Source organism: Trachypithecus francoisi, unplaced genomic scaffold, assembly GCF_009764315.1.
Source record: "Trachypithecus francoisi isolate TF-2019V2 unplaced genomic scaffold, Tfra_2.0 Lachesis_group16, whole genome shotgun sequence".
NCBI classification, from domain to species: Eukaryota; Metazoa; Chordata; class Mammalia; order Primates; family Cercopithecidae; genus Trachypithecus; species Trachypithecus francoisi.
In genome coordinates this window covers 36,173,087-36,187,896 of record NW_022681461.1, presented here as the reverse complement: position 1 = coordinate 36,187,896, position 14,810 = coordinate 36,173,087, and the positions used below count along the sequence as shown (strand labels likewise).

The following is a 14,810-nucleotide window of genomic DNA, read 5'->3' as shown; positions in this document are numbered from 1 at the left end:
GTTAGCCAGGATGGTCCCGATCTCCTGACCCAGTGATCCGCCCGTCACGGCCTCCCAAAGTGCTGGGATTACAGGCTTGAGCCACCGCCCCCGGCCCAAAAGGCTATTTTCAATGCGTGATCCTGAGTAAGGGTATAGAAAGCTCCATCTTTGGGTAGGAGTGGTTGAGCTGTAGTGCACAAACTAGATGCTGTTGCTTTGATTGTTTTGATTGTTCAAGACCTTTTGACTCCGACAGAGCTCCTTGATGAGCTTCTCTCGGTGTCTGGACAGTGACCACGTGTCACACGCTGGTGAAACCCTGGCCAGGGCCCAATAAATACTGAATGAGTAAATGAAAGCCAGAAGACCTAACTGTGATCCTTTTCTTCTTATCTTTGCAAGCGGAGCCCAGGGAGAATATGCTGGACTGGCCACTATCCGAGCCTACTTAGACCAGAAAGGAGAGGGGCACAGAATGGTGAGTATGGCAGGAGGTGGCGCTTGCTCACCATGGGGCACAGAAGTCCTAGCTCTCAGGGTTCCTTTGTGGGACACTCCCTCCAAGCCTTCTTGGAAGCAGATGAGGGAACGTATAGTCAAGAAACAAATTTTTGTGAACTAGCCATTATGATCCTTGCTTCTAAGACATCCCACTTGACCATTTTGAGGGAAAACATTCAGAGATAAAAGACTTTTGCTCAAACCCAGAATGCAAACGTCAGCCAGTTGGCTGTGGAGCTGCTCTCTAGGGAGCAGAGGGAGGAAGAGGGCAGGAATGTTGCCATTGCAAGCATCCTCTCCTTGGCTCAGCCCCAGCTCTGGGCCTGGATGAAGGGCAGAGACCACGCTTTTGTTTCTTCAGTAACCCCTGTTGTGCTGAAGCCCAGTTCTGGTCATACGTATGCTCAAAAAATATTTGTTGAATAAATAAATTCTCCATTAGATGATTCTCAACTTCAAGCACCTAAAAAGGCATAAAGCAGAGTTCACAGTCCTGCTTCATTGTTTGCTTTGGATATAAGAACCTGGTCTCCAGGATCCCAACCGCCTCTTGGGGATCACTGTGGGGACCAGCAGGTACTAATGGATACCACTCACCCCCCAGGGGCAATGCCTATAGCAGTGACCTAACTTAGGCCTCAGCTGGTGCCAGAGGAGGCCTGTGTTCCTGGTTCCTTCATTTTGATGGCCAGTGCTATGCTAGAGTTTCTACTGAGCTGTTGAGTGGGAGTCCTTAGTAGGAGCATCGCCTAGGAGCTGAGAGCAGGGCAAAAGCATCTACTGGTACCAGCAAGTTGGAGACAAAGTGTGTAGGGTGGTGCTGGCTGCCTAAGTATGTAGGGTGGAGTGGTAGTGGCCCGGTCTTAGTCCATTTCTGGTTTTATTACCACTGGAAGGTTACTTATGGCTAGTTGTCTGGAACTGGCAATAAAGAATGCTGAAAGTGTTTCACTTCCCTGTCATAACAGGGCAAAAGAAGCAACATTTTTTTCTCTCCTTCCCTTGCGTAGGTCATCCTGATTCCACAGGTGTGTCTTTCCAGGCCTTCATCTTGATTGGGGAATAGAATTTTTTTAGACAGAGTCTCGCCCTGTCCCCCAGGCTGGAGTGCAATGGCCCAATCTTGGCTCACTGCAATCTCTGCCTCCCGGGTTCAAGCGATTCTCCTGCCTCAGCCTCCTGAGTAACTGGGATTACAGGCACATGCCAACACACCCGGCTAATTTTTGTTTTTAGTAGAAACAGGGTTTCACCATGTTGGTCAGGCTAGTCTCGAACTCCTGACCTCGGATGTTCCACCTGCCTCGACCTCCCAAAGTGCTGGGATTATAGACATGAGCCACTGCGCCTGGCCCTTTTTTTCCCCATGGCTCCCTGCAGCCTTGAACTCCTGGGCTCAAGGAAGCCTCCCAAAGTGTTAGGGAGACCAGCATTACAGGCATGACCCTCTGCACCTGGCCCTAGAATTCATGTCTAAAGATCTTTGAAAAACAGACCATTTATGAATTGAATAAATGATTAAACCCTGGTCATGGTCAAGGACTGCTTGCCAGTCCAGAGAGAAGTGAAGTGGCCAACCAGACAGACATAGACCCTGAAATTCTTCCACAGTTTGTTCATTTGTCGTTCTGAATTCTCAGCTTTCTAAGGAATGATTTGTTTAGAACTATAATTGCTCTTGGGACCTGAGAGTCTCGGCACTGTCACTGAATCAGAAAGGAAACTTTTGAGCTCCGGTTGTCCAGCCAGTAAAACAATGCAAGAGTCTCTTTTTTTTTTTTTTTTTTTTTTGAGACAGAGTCTTGCTCTGTCGCCCGGGCTGGAGTGCGGTGGCCGGATCTCAGCTCACTGCAAGCTCCGCCTTCCGGGTTTACGCCATTCTCCTGCCTCAGCCTCCGGAGTAGCTGGGACTACAGGCGCCCGCCACCTCGCCTGGCTAGTTTTTTGTATTTTTAGTAGAGACGGGGTTTCACTGTGTTAGCCAGGATGGTCTCGATCTCCTGACCTCGTGATCCGCCCGTCTCGGCCTCCCAAAGTGTTGGGATTACAGGCTTGAGCCACCACGCCCGGCAAGATTCTCTTTTGTCTGTTTTTCCCTCACGGCTTCCATGTGCCAAGGTCGTCCCTGGAGTTCCTCTTCATTAGCATCTTTCACCATGAGGTGCCCAGGAACCTGGGGATGATGGAAAGGGGCAGCCTGTCCTGTGTGACATCTCCACCCCACTCCTCCACTGCTTAGTGGACAGGCCTCAGAAAGTGGTGTTTGGAGAAGGCAGGTGACTAGCTAATGGCAAAGGGCCAGCTAAAATCCAGATTCTTTCCATGCAGTGATGCTTACCACCCCTCGCCATTTCCCAAATTCCCCAGTCTGACACCAGGAAGTAGCTGTGAATGTCCAGGAGCTGGGGACCAAACTGGAAAGGCCAAGGAGAAAGAATGAAGGGCCTTTGGGTTTGGCCTGGACAGGGTTCTTCCGTGACTCATGGATTCTTTCTGGTTCCTGTTCCCTCTCTTTGTGTTTTCCTGTCCTCCTTCCCTTCTCCACCCACTGTGTGTGATGTTTCTCCTGGCCCCATTGCCCATCCTGCCATCAGCAAAGTGTCATGAGAGGCCATTTCATTCTGCAGGAGGGAGGGGGGCTGGGTGCTGCACTTCAGGGAGAAGGGGAAAGGGAGAGGCAGGGAAGCCCCCCAGCCACTAAACTGGTAGAAATACAAAGCTCATAACCCTGGAAATGTTGGCATCCTTCTGGATCAGAAATTTTAATTAGCTCGGGTATGGTAGCTCATGCCTGTAATCCCAGCACATTGGGAGGCTGAGACGGGCAGATCACGTAAGGTCAGGAGTTCAAGACCAGCCTGGCCAACATAGCGAAACCCTGTCTCTACTAAAAACACAAAAATTAGCCAGGCATGGTGGTGCATGCCTGTAATCCTAGCTACTGGGGAGGCTGAGGCAGGAGAATCACTTGAATCCAGGAGGCAGAGGTTGCTGTGAGCTGAGATCATGCCACGGCACTCCAGCCTGGGCAAGAGAGTGAGACTGCCTCTCAAAAAAATTTTTTTAAATTTAAAGCCAACTTTCTTAGCTAGAGAAGAAAATGATTTAGTATTCACTAATCAGGGAAGATTTTTTTCACATCACTGATGTCTGAGGCAGCTGCTCTCACACAATAGATTCTAATGGAATCCAGCAAAGTATATCCTTCTTTTTTGAAAGGGAGCGTGGGGAAATCATGTGCTGCAGAAGTGCCTGGGCTCCTGATGGGTCTTTTCCTTTCAAACTGCTTTTTGAAGTTATTTTCACATTTTCTCTTAGGTTAAATTTCAGAGGTTCCTAAAATGGAATGCCTAACTTCGTGATTTATGAGTTTACTTTGGGAGAATACAAATTTATTTAACAAACACTTATATGGCAATTACCATGTGCCAGGCATGACCTTTAACACTTTATAATTAATATTTCAATTTGTTAGTCAAATACTAACTTATTCCGCAGACCTCCTTATGAAAAAATAAAAACTCTAAAGAAAAACAATTAAGTTTGCTGTGGGAAAACATTGATCAAAGGAAACAAATTATATGTTTATGTACATCACCAAAGAAAGCTCAAAACCTATATAGGAATATTTTTTTCTTCCCAGCTGCCTGAGACAAAGTAGTGGCCTTTGGTTGTTAGATTTTACCAGTGGTAAGACATCAGTTTCCCTTGCATAGGAGAACTCCTTAATCCTTCACTCATTCAACAAGTCTAAGGATGACCTATGCCTGTTCTATGCCACGCACCCTGGGGAGTCTAGAAAACATAGCACCCCCCTAAATGGGCATCAATGCACCAAAAGCTGGATTTGCTTTGGATAAACCAAAGCTTCAAATCTGGTCCTGTTACTTCCATATCCCTCACAACAATACAGTTTCTTTTCCCCCAAGACAGAGTCTCACTCTGTCGCCCAGGCTGGAGTGCAGTGGCATGATCTTGGCTTACTGCAACCTCCGCCTTCTGGGTTCAAGTGATTCTCATGCCTCAGCCTCCCGAGTATGTGGGACTATAGGCATGCACCACCATGCCTGGCTAATTTTTGTATTTTTAGTAGAGAAGGAGTTTCACCATGTTGGCTAGGCTGGTCTTGAACTCCTGGCCTCAAGTGAACCGCCTGCCTCAGCCTCCCGAAGTGCTGAGATTACAGGCTTGAGCCACCTTGCCCAGCCAACACTACAATTTTAAACTGAGGAAAAAATTAACATTATAAAGAATAATTAAAGTCCTCTAAATCCTCATAGAAAACCAGAAATGTCTGACAGAAACATATAAATAAGTCCTTGACAAAGCCACTGAGACTTCTCTTTCCATCACTCCTTGTACCAGGATGTGTATTAGTTTCCTATGGCTGCTATGATAAATTTCTACAAACTTAGTGGCTTAAAACAACACACATTAATTTTCTCATAGTTGCAGAGGCCAGGTGTCAGAAGGTTTCACTGGGCTAAAGTCAAAGTGTTGGTAGGGCTGATTCCTTCTGGGGGAGACAGGGAATAATCTGTTTCCTTGCCTTTCCTGGCGTCTGCAGGCCCCCTGCGTTCCTTGGCTCGAGCTTCCTGCTTCAGTCAGCACATCTCCTGCTCCCTCTGTGGTCCCGTCTCCCTCTGCTTCCCTCTGATGAGGACACTTAAGAATATATTTAGGGCCCAGCCCAAAATCCAGAATAATTTTTCCATCTCAAGATCTTTCCTTACCCTAATCCCATCTTCAAGTCCCCCTTGCCATATAAAGAAACACCCACAGGTTCCGAGGATTAGGACAGGGATGTCTTTGGGAGCCTGTTATTCAGTGTACCAGAGGGTGGTTGACTTCTTTACATGTTTGTGTTTCAACAGAACTCACCTGGTATGAATTCTTCATTTTTGTTTTCTATGAATATTTTATATTTATTTTTAATATTCACCTTTCTCCTTCTTATCAGTATTCTACCCTGAAGGGATCCTTTCATCCAACGATCCTTTTGTAGACTAACAATACCTGTGAGAGAGGACAGTGCCTCCAGCTTGGGTCCTGAGAAATTAAAGAAAAAAATTAACTACAAAAGGGAAGCATCCAAACAAGAAAACGATTTCAGGACAATGTGACACAACCAGTATGAGGCCAAGAGCCATTCTAAAGGGGCACAAACCTGACAGTAGAAGAGTGTAAAGTAGTCCATGTTTGCCTTTGGCTAACATTTTCTTTTTGTACGCGTGTATTTTTCTTAAGTAGACTCCTTTGCTGTTTTTCAGGAAAGAGCTGGAAGCTAAGATTTAACTTCGCAGCCTATTTTTAATAATGCCCAACCATTTATCTTCAAAGGGTTTGCAATATTGGCTGTGGGATAAAATATAGGAGGATGATTTTCAGGGTAATCATGGCTTCTCCTTGATGCTTTTTGTTGGGGAAAACCTTGTGACTTACTTTCCCACTGGGATACATCATCATCAGTTCTGCGAGAGCCTGCATCCACATGGTGGTTTGGAGGAAATGAAGGATGATTTGAGTCTGAGAATTCAAGCATTGCACCTACTGTCCAGCTTCCATAAAAATTCAGTGCAGCTGTCAGCTCTAACTTAGGCTCAGCTCTTGAGGCATTTTCCCTTGATTTCCTTAACCTGAAGGCACGTCCTCTTCTCCATGTTTCTGCTGCATCTCTGGACTCTAAACAGTCATTCATAGGCCACCATTGTTAGTGAGTCAGTTGTGTGAACCCAGGGCAGGGGCTGATCATTTTTATATTTATTTATGTCTGAGACAGAGTGTCGCTCTGTTGCCCAGGCTGGAGTGCAATGGCATGATCTTGGCTCACTGCAACCTCCACCTACCAGGTTCAAGCAATTCTCCTGTCTCAGCCTCCTGAGTAGCTGGGACTACAGGCGTGCGTCACCATGCCTGGCTAATTTTTGTATTTTTAATAGAGACAGCGTTTCACTATGTTGACCAGGCTGGTCTTGAACTCCTGACCTCAGCCTCCCAAAGTGTTGGGATTACAGGCGTGAGCCACCATGCCCGACCAGGTTGATCTTTTTTTTTTTTTTTTAAATACGGAGTTTCACTCTTGTCCAGGCTGGAGTGCAATGGCGCGATCTCGGCTCACTGCAACCTACACCTCCTGGTTTAAACCAATTCTCCTGCCTCAGTCTCTCGAGTAACTGGGATTACAGATGCCTACCACCACACCCAGCTATTTTTATATTTTTGCTAGAGACAGGGTTTCACCATGTTGGCTAGGCTGGTCTCGAACTCCTGACCTCAGGTGATCCACCCACATTGGCCTCCCAAAGTGCTAGGATTACATGCATGAGCCACCGCACCTGGCTCGGTTGATCATTTTTAATGCTTACTTTATGGTTCTTATAGAAACTAATAATTTATTACAGAGTAAGCATCCAATAAATATTGATATAATTGGTGTATTGATACTGGGAGGCCTTGGAATTACATCTATCATTATCATCTCTCCTGGATAAGCCAAGTAGAGCACTGAAGCTGTAATGTGGACACTGAGTCCTTGAGTTTAACTTCCAATCTCATGTTCTTCTAAGGTGCTTTCTGTGTATCCTAACTGAGACATGGTTAGAATAAGCCCAGGCCTATTTTTAGTGTATTGGGATAAGGGAAGAGTTTATTGATTTCCTGAGCATCTTTAGGCAACAATATTTAGGGATTCAAATGGAAACTCTTTTTTTGGACATTGTTTTGCAATGACAAATAATTAAATTGTAGCAGATTTTAAAGCACTAGTGTTCAGCTTAAATAAAAACAGGTGGTTTCTAATTTGTGCTACAGGCATGTTGTAGTACTTTTCTCTCATTATTCACAGTCTGATGATGATTTTTCTATTTCTTTGCTTCCTTTCTATTCCGCAGGTTTGCCTCATTCCGAAATCAGCACATGGGACCAACCCAGCAAGTGCCCACATGGCAGGCATGAAGATTCAGCCTGTGGAGGTGGATAAATATGGGAATATTGATGCAGTTCACCTCAAGGCCATGGTACTTGTCTTCTCCTTAGTAGATGGGAGAGGCCAGAGTGGGGAGCAGTGGTGGGGATCAGGGACTTGATGGATTATGTAAACGTCTTCTCTTGCATTCTAATGAAAAGTCTGCAGTTCCTCCTTTGACCAGAGTCTACTCTACCCCTCCCACCACCAACGGGGAGTTCTCTAATTCCAGCTTGTGTAAAAAACTGAATGAATTATTCATGGTGGTAGTAAGAGTACTCCTTGCGGGACCTGCCTGCCTCTTTCTGCCCAATCTTCCCTCTCCTTCTCCCCTTCCCCACTTAATAATCAAAATGGCAGTCACACACTTACTGTTTGTGTCAGGAATTGTAATACAGATGTCAACTTTGCAAATATCCATGACTGTGCCCACCCCAGCGTGCTGAATTCCAGGCAGCATGCAGCTTGCTTTCCACCAACCCCCACTCTCAACCTCCCAACCTCCAGGAATAAGTTGCTTAGCAACCATATCTGCTTCCCACCAGCGGACTGGCGGCTGCATCTTAAGAGGGAAGGAAATCAGTCGAATAGCAATGTGATTTTGATGGTGGTGTTACTAGGCATAGAGACTGGGAACTCTGTGCAGTTGCCTTCTGAAGGAAGCTGAAAATCCACAACGCTGCACCTCTCTTCGATCCACCCCTACCCTTCCATTGCCCCATAAAGTTTTTTTCCCACAAGTGTTCCGGGCTTGAAAGTATTAAGTCCCTCCATTATGGTAATATAGGACATGACTTCCCTGGCCACCCCCATGTTTTCAAACATGCCTGCTCTGATATGCTGGCCAGGAAAATAAACAGGGACATGACTTTTATATATGCTTGCCTTCTGTAAAAGGAAAGAATGAAGGAGACTTTAAGCAGAAATACTTCTTGTGGGAATTCTTTTTTTTTTTTTATTCCTTTTCTTTATCTTTTTGTTTGTTTGTTTTGAGATGGAGTCTCACCCTGTCGCCCAGGCTGGAGTGCAGTGGCGTGATCTCGGTTCACTGCAACCTCAGCCTCCTGGGTTCAAGTGATTCTCCTGCCTCAGCCTCCTGAGTAGCTGGGACTACAGGCACCTGCCACCACACCCAGCTAATTTTTTGTATTTTTAGTAGAGACCAGGGTTTCACTGTGTTGGCCAGGATGGTCTCAATCTCCTGACCTCGTGATCCGCCCGCCTCGGCCTCCCAAAGTGCTGAGATTACAGGCGTGAGCTACTGTGCCTGGCCTCTGTTCTTTATCTTTTTAAATGACAATAGTTGTACATGGTCATGGGATACATAGTGATGTTTCTGTACATAAAATGTGTAGAGATCAGATCAGGGTAATCAGCATATCCATCATCTCAAACATGTATCATTTCTTTGGGTTGAGGGAACATTCAATATCCTCCTTCTAACTATTTGAAATTATATATTGTTAAAGATAGTCATCCTGCAGTGGTTTAGAACTCTACAACTTACTCCTCTTATCCAGCTGTAATTTGGGAATTCTAACTTCAACAGAAGGCAAGGGAAAGGAATGGATATGAGAAGATGAGCAGAGAGATTAACTGTGAGAATGGACATGCCTAGAGCCACGAATGTCTGAAATCATTATTGAGATGACTTGAACCAAGGGAAAACCACCTTAGAGAACTGGGCCCAAAATATCCAAAAATCTTGTGAATAGCCCTTTTCGTCTGGACCATAGAGACCTAGCCTGAAAAGATCTTATTATTTATTTATTTATTTTTTTGACCTGGAGTCTCACTCTGTTGCCCAAGCTGGAGTGCAGTGGTGTGATCTTGGCTCACTGCAACCTCCACCTCCCTGGTTCAAGCAATTGTCCCTGCCTCAGCCTCCTAAGTAGCTGGGATTACAGGCACCCGCCACCATGCCTGGCTAATTTTTGTATTTTTAGTAGAGACGGAGTTTCACCATGTTGGCCAGGCTGGTCTCGAACTCCTGACCTCAGGTGATCTGCTCACCTTGGCCTCCCAAAGTGCTGGGATTACGGGCTTGAGCCACCACACCCAGCCAGAATCTTATTATTTCTTTGGAATGATTTGTGAAGGGAGTAATGGCTGTGGTTTTTTTATTGCTGTCATTGTACTTTGAGACAGTTCCAGGAATGTAAAGACCAAGACTTCATCTTTCTTCATCCTTTAAAATAAAAGGCGAGGATTTGGCCAAGAAAGAAATATATCCTCCCTCCATGTCCTTCTCTACCCCTTTTCTTTCACAGGTGGATAAGCACAAGGAGAACCTAGCAGCCATCATGATTACATACCCATCCACCAATGGGGTGTTTGAAGAGAACATCAGTGACGTGTGTGACCTCATCCATCAACATGGAGGACAGGTCTACCTAGACGGGGCAAATATGAATGCTCAGGTGGGAACTGGAGAGGCCTGCCCTTAGTTCCCACTGAGAAAAAGGATAAGTGAAAAAAAAAAATTCTGACTTCTTGAGAGGCTTCCTGCCTGAGGGAACTCAGACCCACGACCTGACCACTGGTAGTTGTTGATCTCTCATGGCCTTGGAAAGTCATTTATCCTGGCATCAGCTTTATTAGCTGTGAAACGGGGGCTCAGAGGGCCCAATCCTGATTACTTGGGGGACAGAGGGTCTATGTATTGTGAACCTCTGAAGAAATGCTGTTGGGAGCCCCTGCAGGAGAGGAGGAATGATACAATCTTTTTGTGACTCTTTTTTTTTTTTTTTTTTGAGACGGAGTCTCGCTCTGTCACCCAGGCTGGAGTGCAGTGGCTGGATCTCAGCTCACTGCAAGCTCCGCCTCCCGGGTTTACGCCATTCTCCTGCCTCAGCCTCCCGAGTAGCTAGGACTACAGGCACCCGCCACCATGCCTGGCTAGTTTTTTGTACTTTTTAGTAGAGACGGGGTTTCACCGTGTTAGCCAGGATGGTCTCGATCTCCTGACCTCGTGATCCGCCCGTCTCGGCCTCCCAAAGTGCTGGGATTACAGGCTTGAGCCACCGCGCCCGGCCCTTTTTGTGTCTCTTATTGGTGTTTGCTTTTTTCCTCTTTCTTTCTCTTACTTTCTTTCCTTCCTTCCTTCCTTCCCTCCCTCCCTCCCTGCCTCCTTGCATGCCTCCCTCCCTCCCTCCTTTCCTTCCTTCCTTCCTTCCTTCCTTCCTTCCTTCCTTCCTTCCTTCTTCCTTCCTTCCTCCTTCCTTCCTTCCTTCCTTCCTTCCTTCTTTCTTTCTTTCTTTCTTTCTTCTTTCTTTGACAGAGTCTCACTCTGTCACCAAGGCTAGAGTGCAGTGGCACAATCTCTCCTTACTGCAACCTCCACCTCCTGGGTTCAAGCAATTCTCCTGCCTCAGCCTCCTGAGTAGCTGGGACTACAGGTGCACACTGCCACGCTGGCTAATTTTTTTTTTTTTTTTTTTAATTTTAGTAGACATGGTGTTTCACTGTGTTGCCCAGGCTGGTCTTGAACTCCTGAGCTCAGGCAATCCACCTGCCTTGGCCTCCCAAAGTGCTAGGATTACAGGCTTGATCCACCATGCCTGGCCTCTTTTTTTTTTTCCCTACCATTTTAGACTCTTTCTTTGGTTCTGATTCATTTCACAAGTGTAATCCAGGGATTATCTGTTGGTTCTGTAGCATAAATGAATTCTGTATCTTTGGCCACCATCAAAATTAGTCCTAACACCCAAGTGGTGGGAAGGCTAGTGGGATATTGTGTCTGGTATCTGGATCATCTCAGGAAAACTGCCAGTCTTGCTTTCTGTCTCTCAGTTCAGCCTCCTCTCTGGTGCCCCTGCAGCCCCTGCCATCATTGTGCCCAATGGGGCCATTCGGTAACATACATTATACCAAAGCTGACCATGCAGGGGAAGGGAGCACTGCTCAGGGAAGAGTTGCCTATTTCAACAACATGGAGGTTCTGCCCTTTCTTATGTAAGAGACACTTCTCTTCCGTTGTGGTGTGGATAATTAGGAGGAGACGATGTATTTAAATCCATATTTTAAAATCTAAATTGGGCTAAATGGTCAGTTGCTGTTTCCATAGCAACCGCAAGCACTCTGCCTATAGGATGCCAGGTTGTGACTACAGAACTGGGCCAGTATAGAGGACATTTCTGTGAACACCATGGATGTGGCTCTGCCTGCTTTTCCCCTCAGGGGAGAAGGCAGCACCAGCCAGTCATGGTCTTCACACTGGAGGGTGCTTCCAAGCTCTTGACTTTTGCTTTTGGCCCTTGCCTTTGTGGTAGGTGGGAATCTGTCGCCCTGGAGACTTTGGGTCTGATGTCTCGCACCTAAATCTTCACAAGACCTTCTGCATTCCCCACGGAGGAGGTGGTCCTGGCATGGGGCCCATCGGAGTGTGAGTTCTGGGCTGCTGGTTTCAGGATGGCTCTGGAGACAGAATGAAGGAGTGGCCCCAAATAGACTACTCGTCCCATCAAAGTCCTCATGTATTGAGGATACCCTCATTGGTGTAGTGCACTTGTAGGGTCTGGGGGAAGAGCAGCGAAATGGGTGCTTTTAGGGGATGTCCAAAGAAATGTGTAATTAGATTTTATTAACCATAACCTCTGGCCTCATTGAGCTTCCAGTTGCACATAGACAGCAGGTTTATTAACAGAATAATGAATAGGGAACTTTACCTGAGCATATGTATTGTAACTGGAATATTGGCACTAGAAAGTGCCTTTTGGACTTTTGGATTTCCAAGCTTTTTTTTTTTTTTCTTTTTTAAAGTCAGCGAATGGTTCCATTGAAAGTGAATTAGATATAAGGTGTTAAGATAAGTAACACGTAAGTAAGGAAGAAACAAACCTTGTTACTAGAAATAATTGGATGAAGCCAGAGTAGGACTGAAGGAATGTTTCTTAGCTGTTGATAACTTTTCACACTGAAATCAAATCATCTTGGGAAAATGATGATGAGAGCAGCTGTTTCCTGAGCTGCTTCAGTCTCCCAAAAATATGCTAAAGAAGCCAGTTTTCAGAGTTGCTGGAAGCTCGGCCTTCTTACTTTTTTCTTCTTTTCTTTCTTTCTTGTTTTTTGTTTTGTTTTGTTTTGTTTTTTTGACTACTGTTAAAGTGATATTCATTTTGATGATGATGATTTCTAGTAAAGGTGTGAGCTCCAGTGCTTCAGCCGTCAGGGAGGCGGGGAGAATGATGTTCGTGTCAGCCCGTGGGGCATCTTCTCATCAGCCCCTCCTGTGTCCACCTTGGGAAAGTGTATAGGGGTGAGGGAATGGGGCTGGGAGGGGGAGGGAGGGGCATGGAACTCCACTGTTTCATGACTGCCTGCCTCTATCAAGTCCTCCACCACAGTTCTTGGGTGAGCCCTGGGACACTGATGGCTGGTGGACCTCCAGCAGAGGAGCAAGGAAGGAAGGATCACTTCTTGAACATCTGCCTTCCAGCAGGTGGAGGGTCCCTATCACTGTCAGAGCTCCTCTGCTAAGAACAGGGCTTCCTGGGAGGGGCCGGAACTTTCCCATTAGATTACAACTGAATCGTTTACATTTTCTGAATTTGCACTTAAAAAAAAATACAGGAAGAAACATCTTGCCCCGTTTTTGCCCAATCATCCCATCATTTCACTGAAGCGGAATGAGGATGCCTGCCCTGTGGGAACTGTCAGCGCGGCCCCATGGGGCTCCAGTTCCATCTTGCCCATTTCCTGGGCTTATATCAAGGTGAGGCCTGGGAGTATGTATAGGTGGGCAGGGGCGTCAGCTATGGGTGGGGACCAGAGACTGCAGACTTCCTTCTTGGCTTAAAAACAAATAAATTCATGATCTGAGATGTGGTTCAAAGAATATTGCTGATCACCTGGGTGGAAGAAACCTTCCTAAAGAGATGAGCTAAAATTCATTTCATCTCTTCTTCATTACACCACTTCCTTTGGGTTCTCAGACTGGGTTTAACATCAGAGAAACTGAAGCGCCAGATATATTTTTCCAGACACAGCTAAGTTCCATGAGTCATATGGATGTTCTGGCCGCGTCCTTTGGTTTCCTGCAGGATTTATATAGCCCCTTCTGAGTGAAAAGCAGTGCATGTACTAATTATCCCATTTTGCTGAGATCCTGCTATACATCTCACTTTGCTGTATATTTCTTGAGGGGGCTGGAGGAGAAGATGAAAAGTAGCGGTAATTTGCTTCTCTGCTGGTTTCCCAGAGCTCTTCGGCCTTTAGGGCTTGTGGTGCTTTGCTCTTTGCATAATTAGTCAGAGAACAGGCTTCCTTCCTTTGTCTTATCCCAAAAAACACCAGGGCCAGAGCTGATTTTCTACAGTTCTTGTTCAGTCTGGCCTACCCACCTCCCTAACCGACAAGACTGTGAATAGGAACACTTGTTCGGCTGCTAATTAGAGCAGTCTCCCCAAAGCAGTGCCCCTCTTTAAAGGAAGGGGTGCTCCCACTGAAACAGCACCCCCAAAACACAGCTATGCAAATCATGCCAGAGGACTCTGTGGAGCTGGCTGTTTATTTCTGGAACAGTATGGCATTTATGATTCTTCACAAAAAGTTTCTTGGAAGCCAGAACAATTCTGTACCTCAGAGACTAACACTTGCTTTTAAAAATGATACTCAAGTTGTTTTGCAAACAACACAAGCAATCAAAATAAAGGTCTGCTTCTTTGTAAGCAGAATCAAATTCCCACTTCCCTTTTGATCGCTGGGTTCTGTAAATCTGGGTTATTTGTATGAGCATATTTGGGTTGGAGATGACTTCCCACATATAGAAAATAAGTGCCCCAAGGGGTCTGGCTACATGCCTGGAACACCAGCCGGTGCCTCAGTTTAAAAACTAAATAAATAAAGTAGGGTTTAAGCTGCCCCTTCTGGCCTTGGGCCTTCTCTTATTTCAGGCTGTTGTTACTAATCCCCTGGACTCTAGCTTTAGCTGCTTGTCTCCCTGCTGCAATTCCACAGGCGCACCTACAGGACTGCTAGACTCACCCTAGGCACCCACATACCTCTCCTGGCTTCCTATTGCTTTACCTGGTTCTCTCTAGCCTGCACAAAATCCTTAAGGGATTCTTTCAGAATGCACAGGCCTAGGCCCCATTCCAGGGAGAACCAAATTGAGCATATGTAGGGTTGGACTTGAGCCGTCTGCATTTTTAAAAAATGTCCCCATGAGATACAGGTTGAGAGCCAGTGGTTGGCTGGACAAAGTCAAAGTCCTTCCTAGAGAAGGTTTGGGCTTAAAAATGGAGTCACAATTCACCTTGCCCTACATCCACTCCCAGATGACAGTCATGTGCCCTCCCCTTCTATGCCTTGATTTCTGCCATTCTTCTCACCTGGTATGCCTTCCCCTTTCTCTTCCCTATCC

At 46.0% G+C, this 14,810-nt stretch overlaps 1 protein-coding gene across 1 annotated transcript in view; it reads left to right on the top strand.

The window, feature by feature from the left end:
* GLDC (glycine decarboxylase) overlaps positions 1 to 14,810 on the top strand; it is a 120,626-nt gene that overhangs the window by 85,412 nt on the left and 20,404 nt on the right. The window contains exons 16-20 of the mRNA XM_033237305.1: positions 385 to 460; positions 7,374 to 7,499; positions 9,718 to 9,867; positions 11,719 to 11,831; positions 13,019 to 13,160. Of these exons, the coding sequence (XP_033093196.1) occupies positions 385 to 460; positions 7,374 to 7,499; positions 9,718 to 9,867; positions 11,719 to 11,831; positions 13,019 to 13,160 (607 nt within the window). The remainder of the gene's footprint in view (positions 1 to 384; positions 461 to 7,373; positions 7,500 to 9,717; positions 9,868 to 11,718; positions 11,832 to 13,018; positions 13,161 to 14,810) is intronic.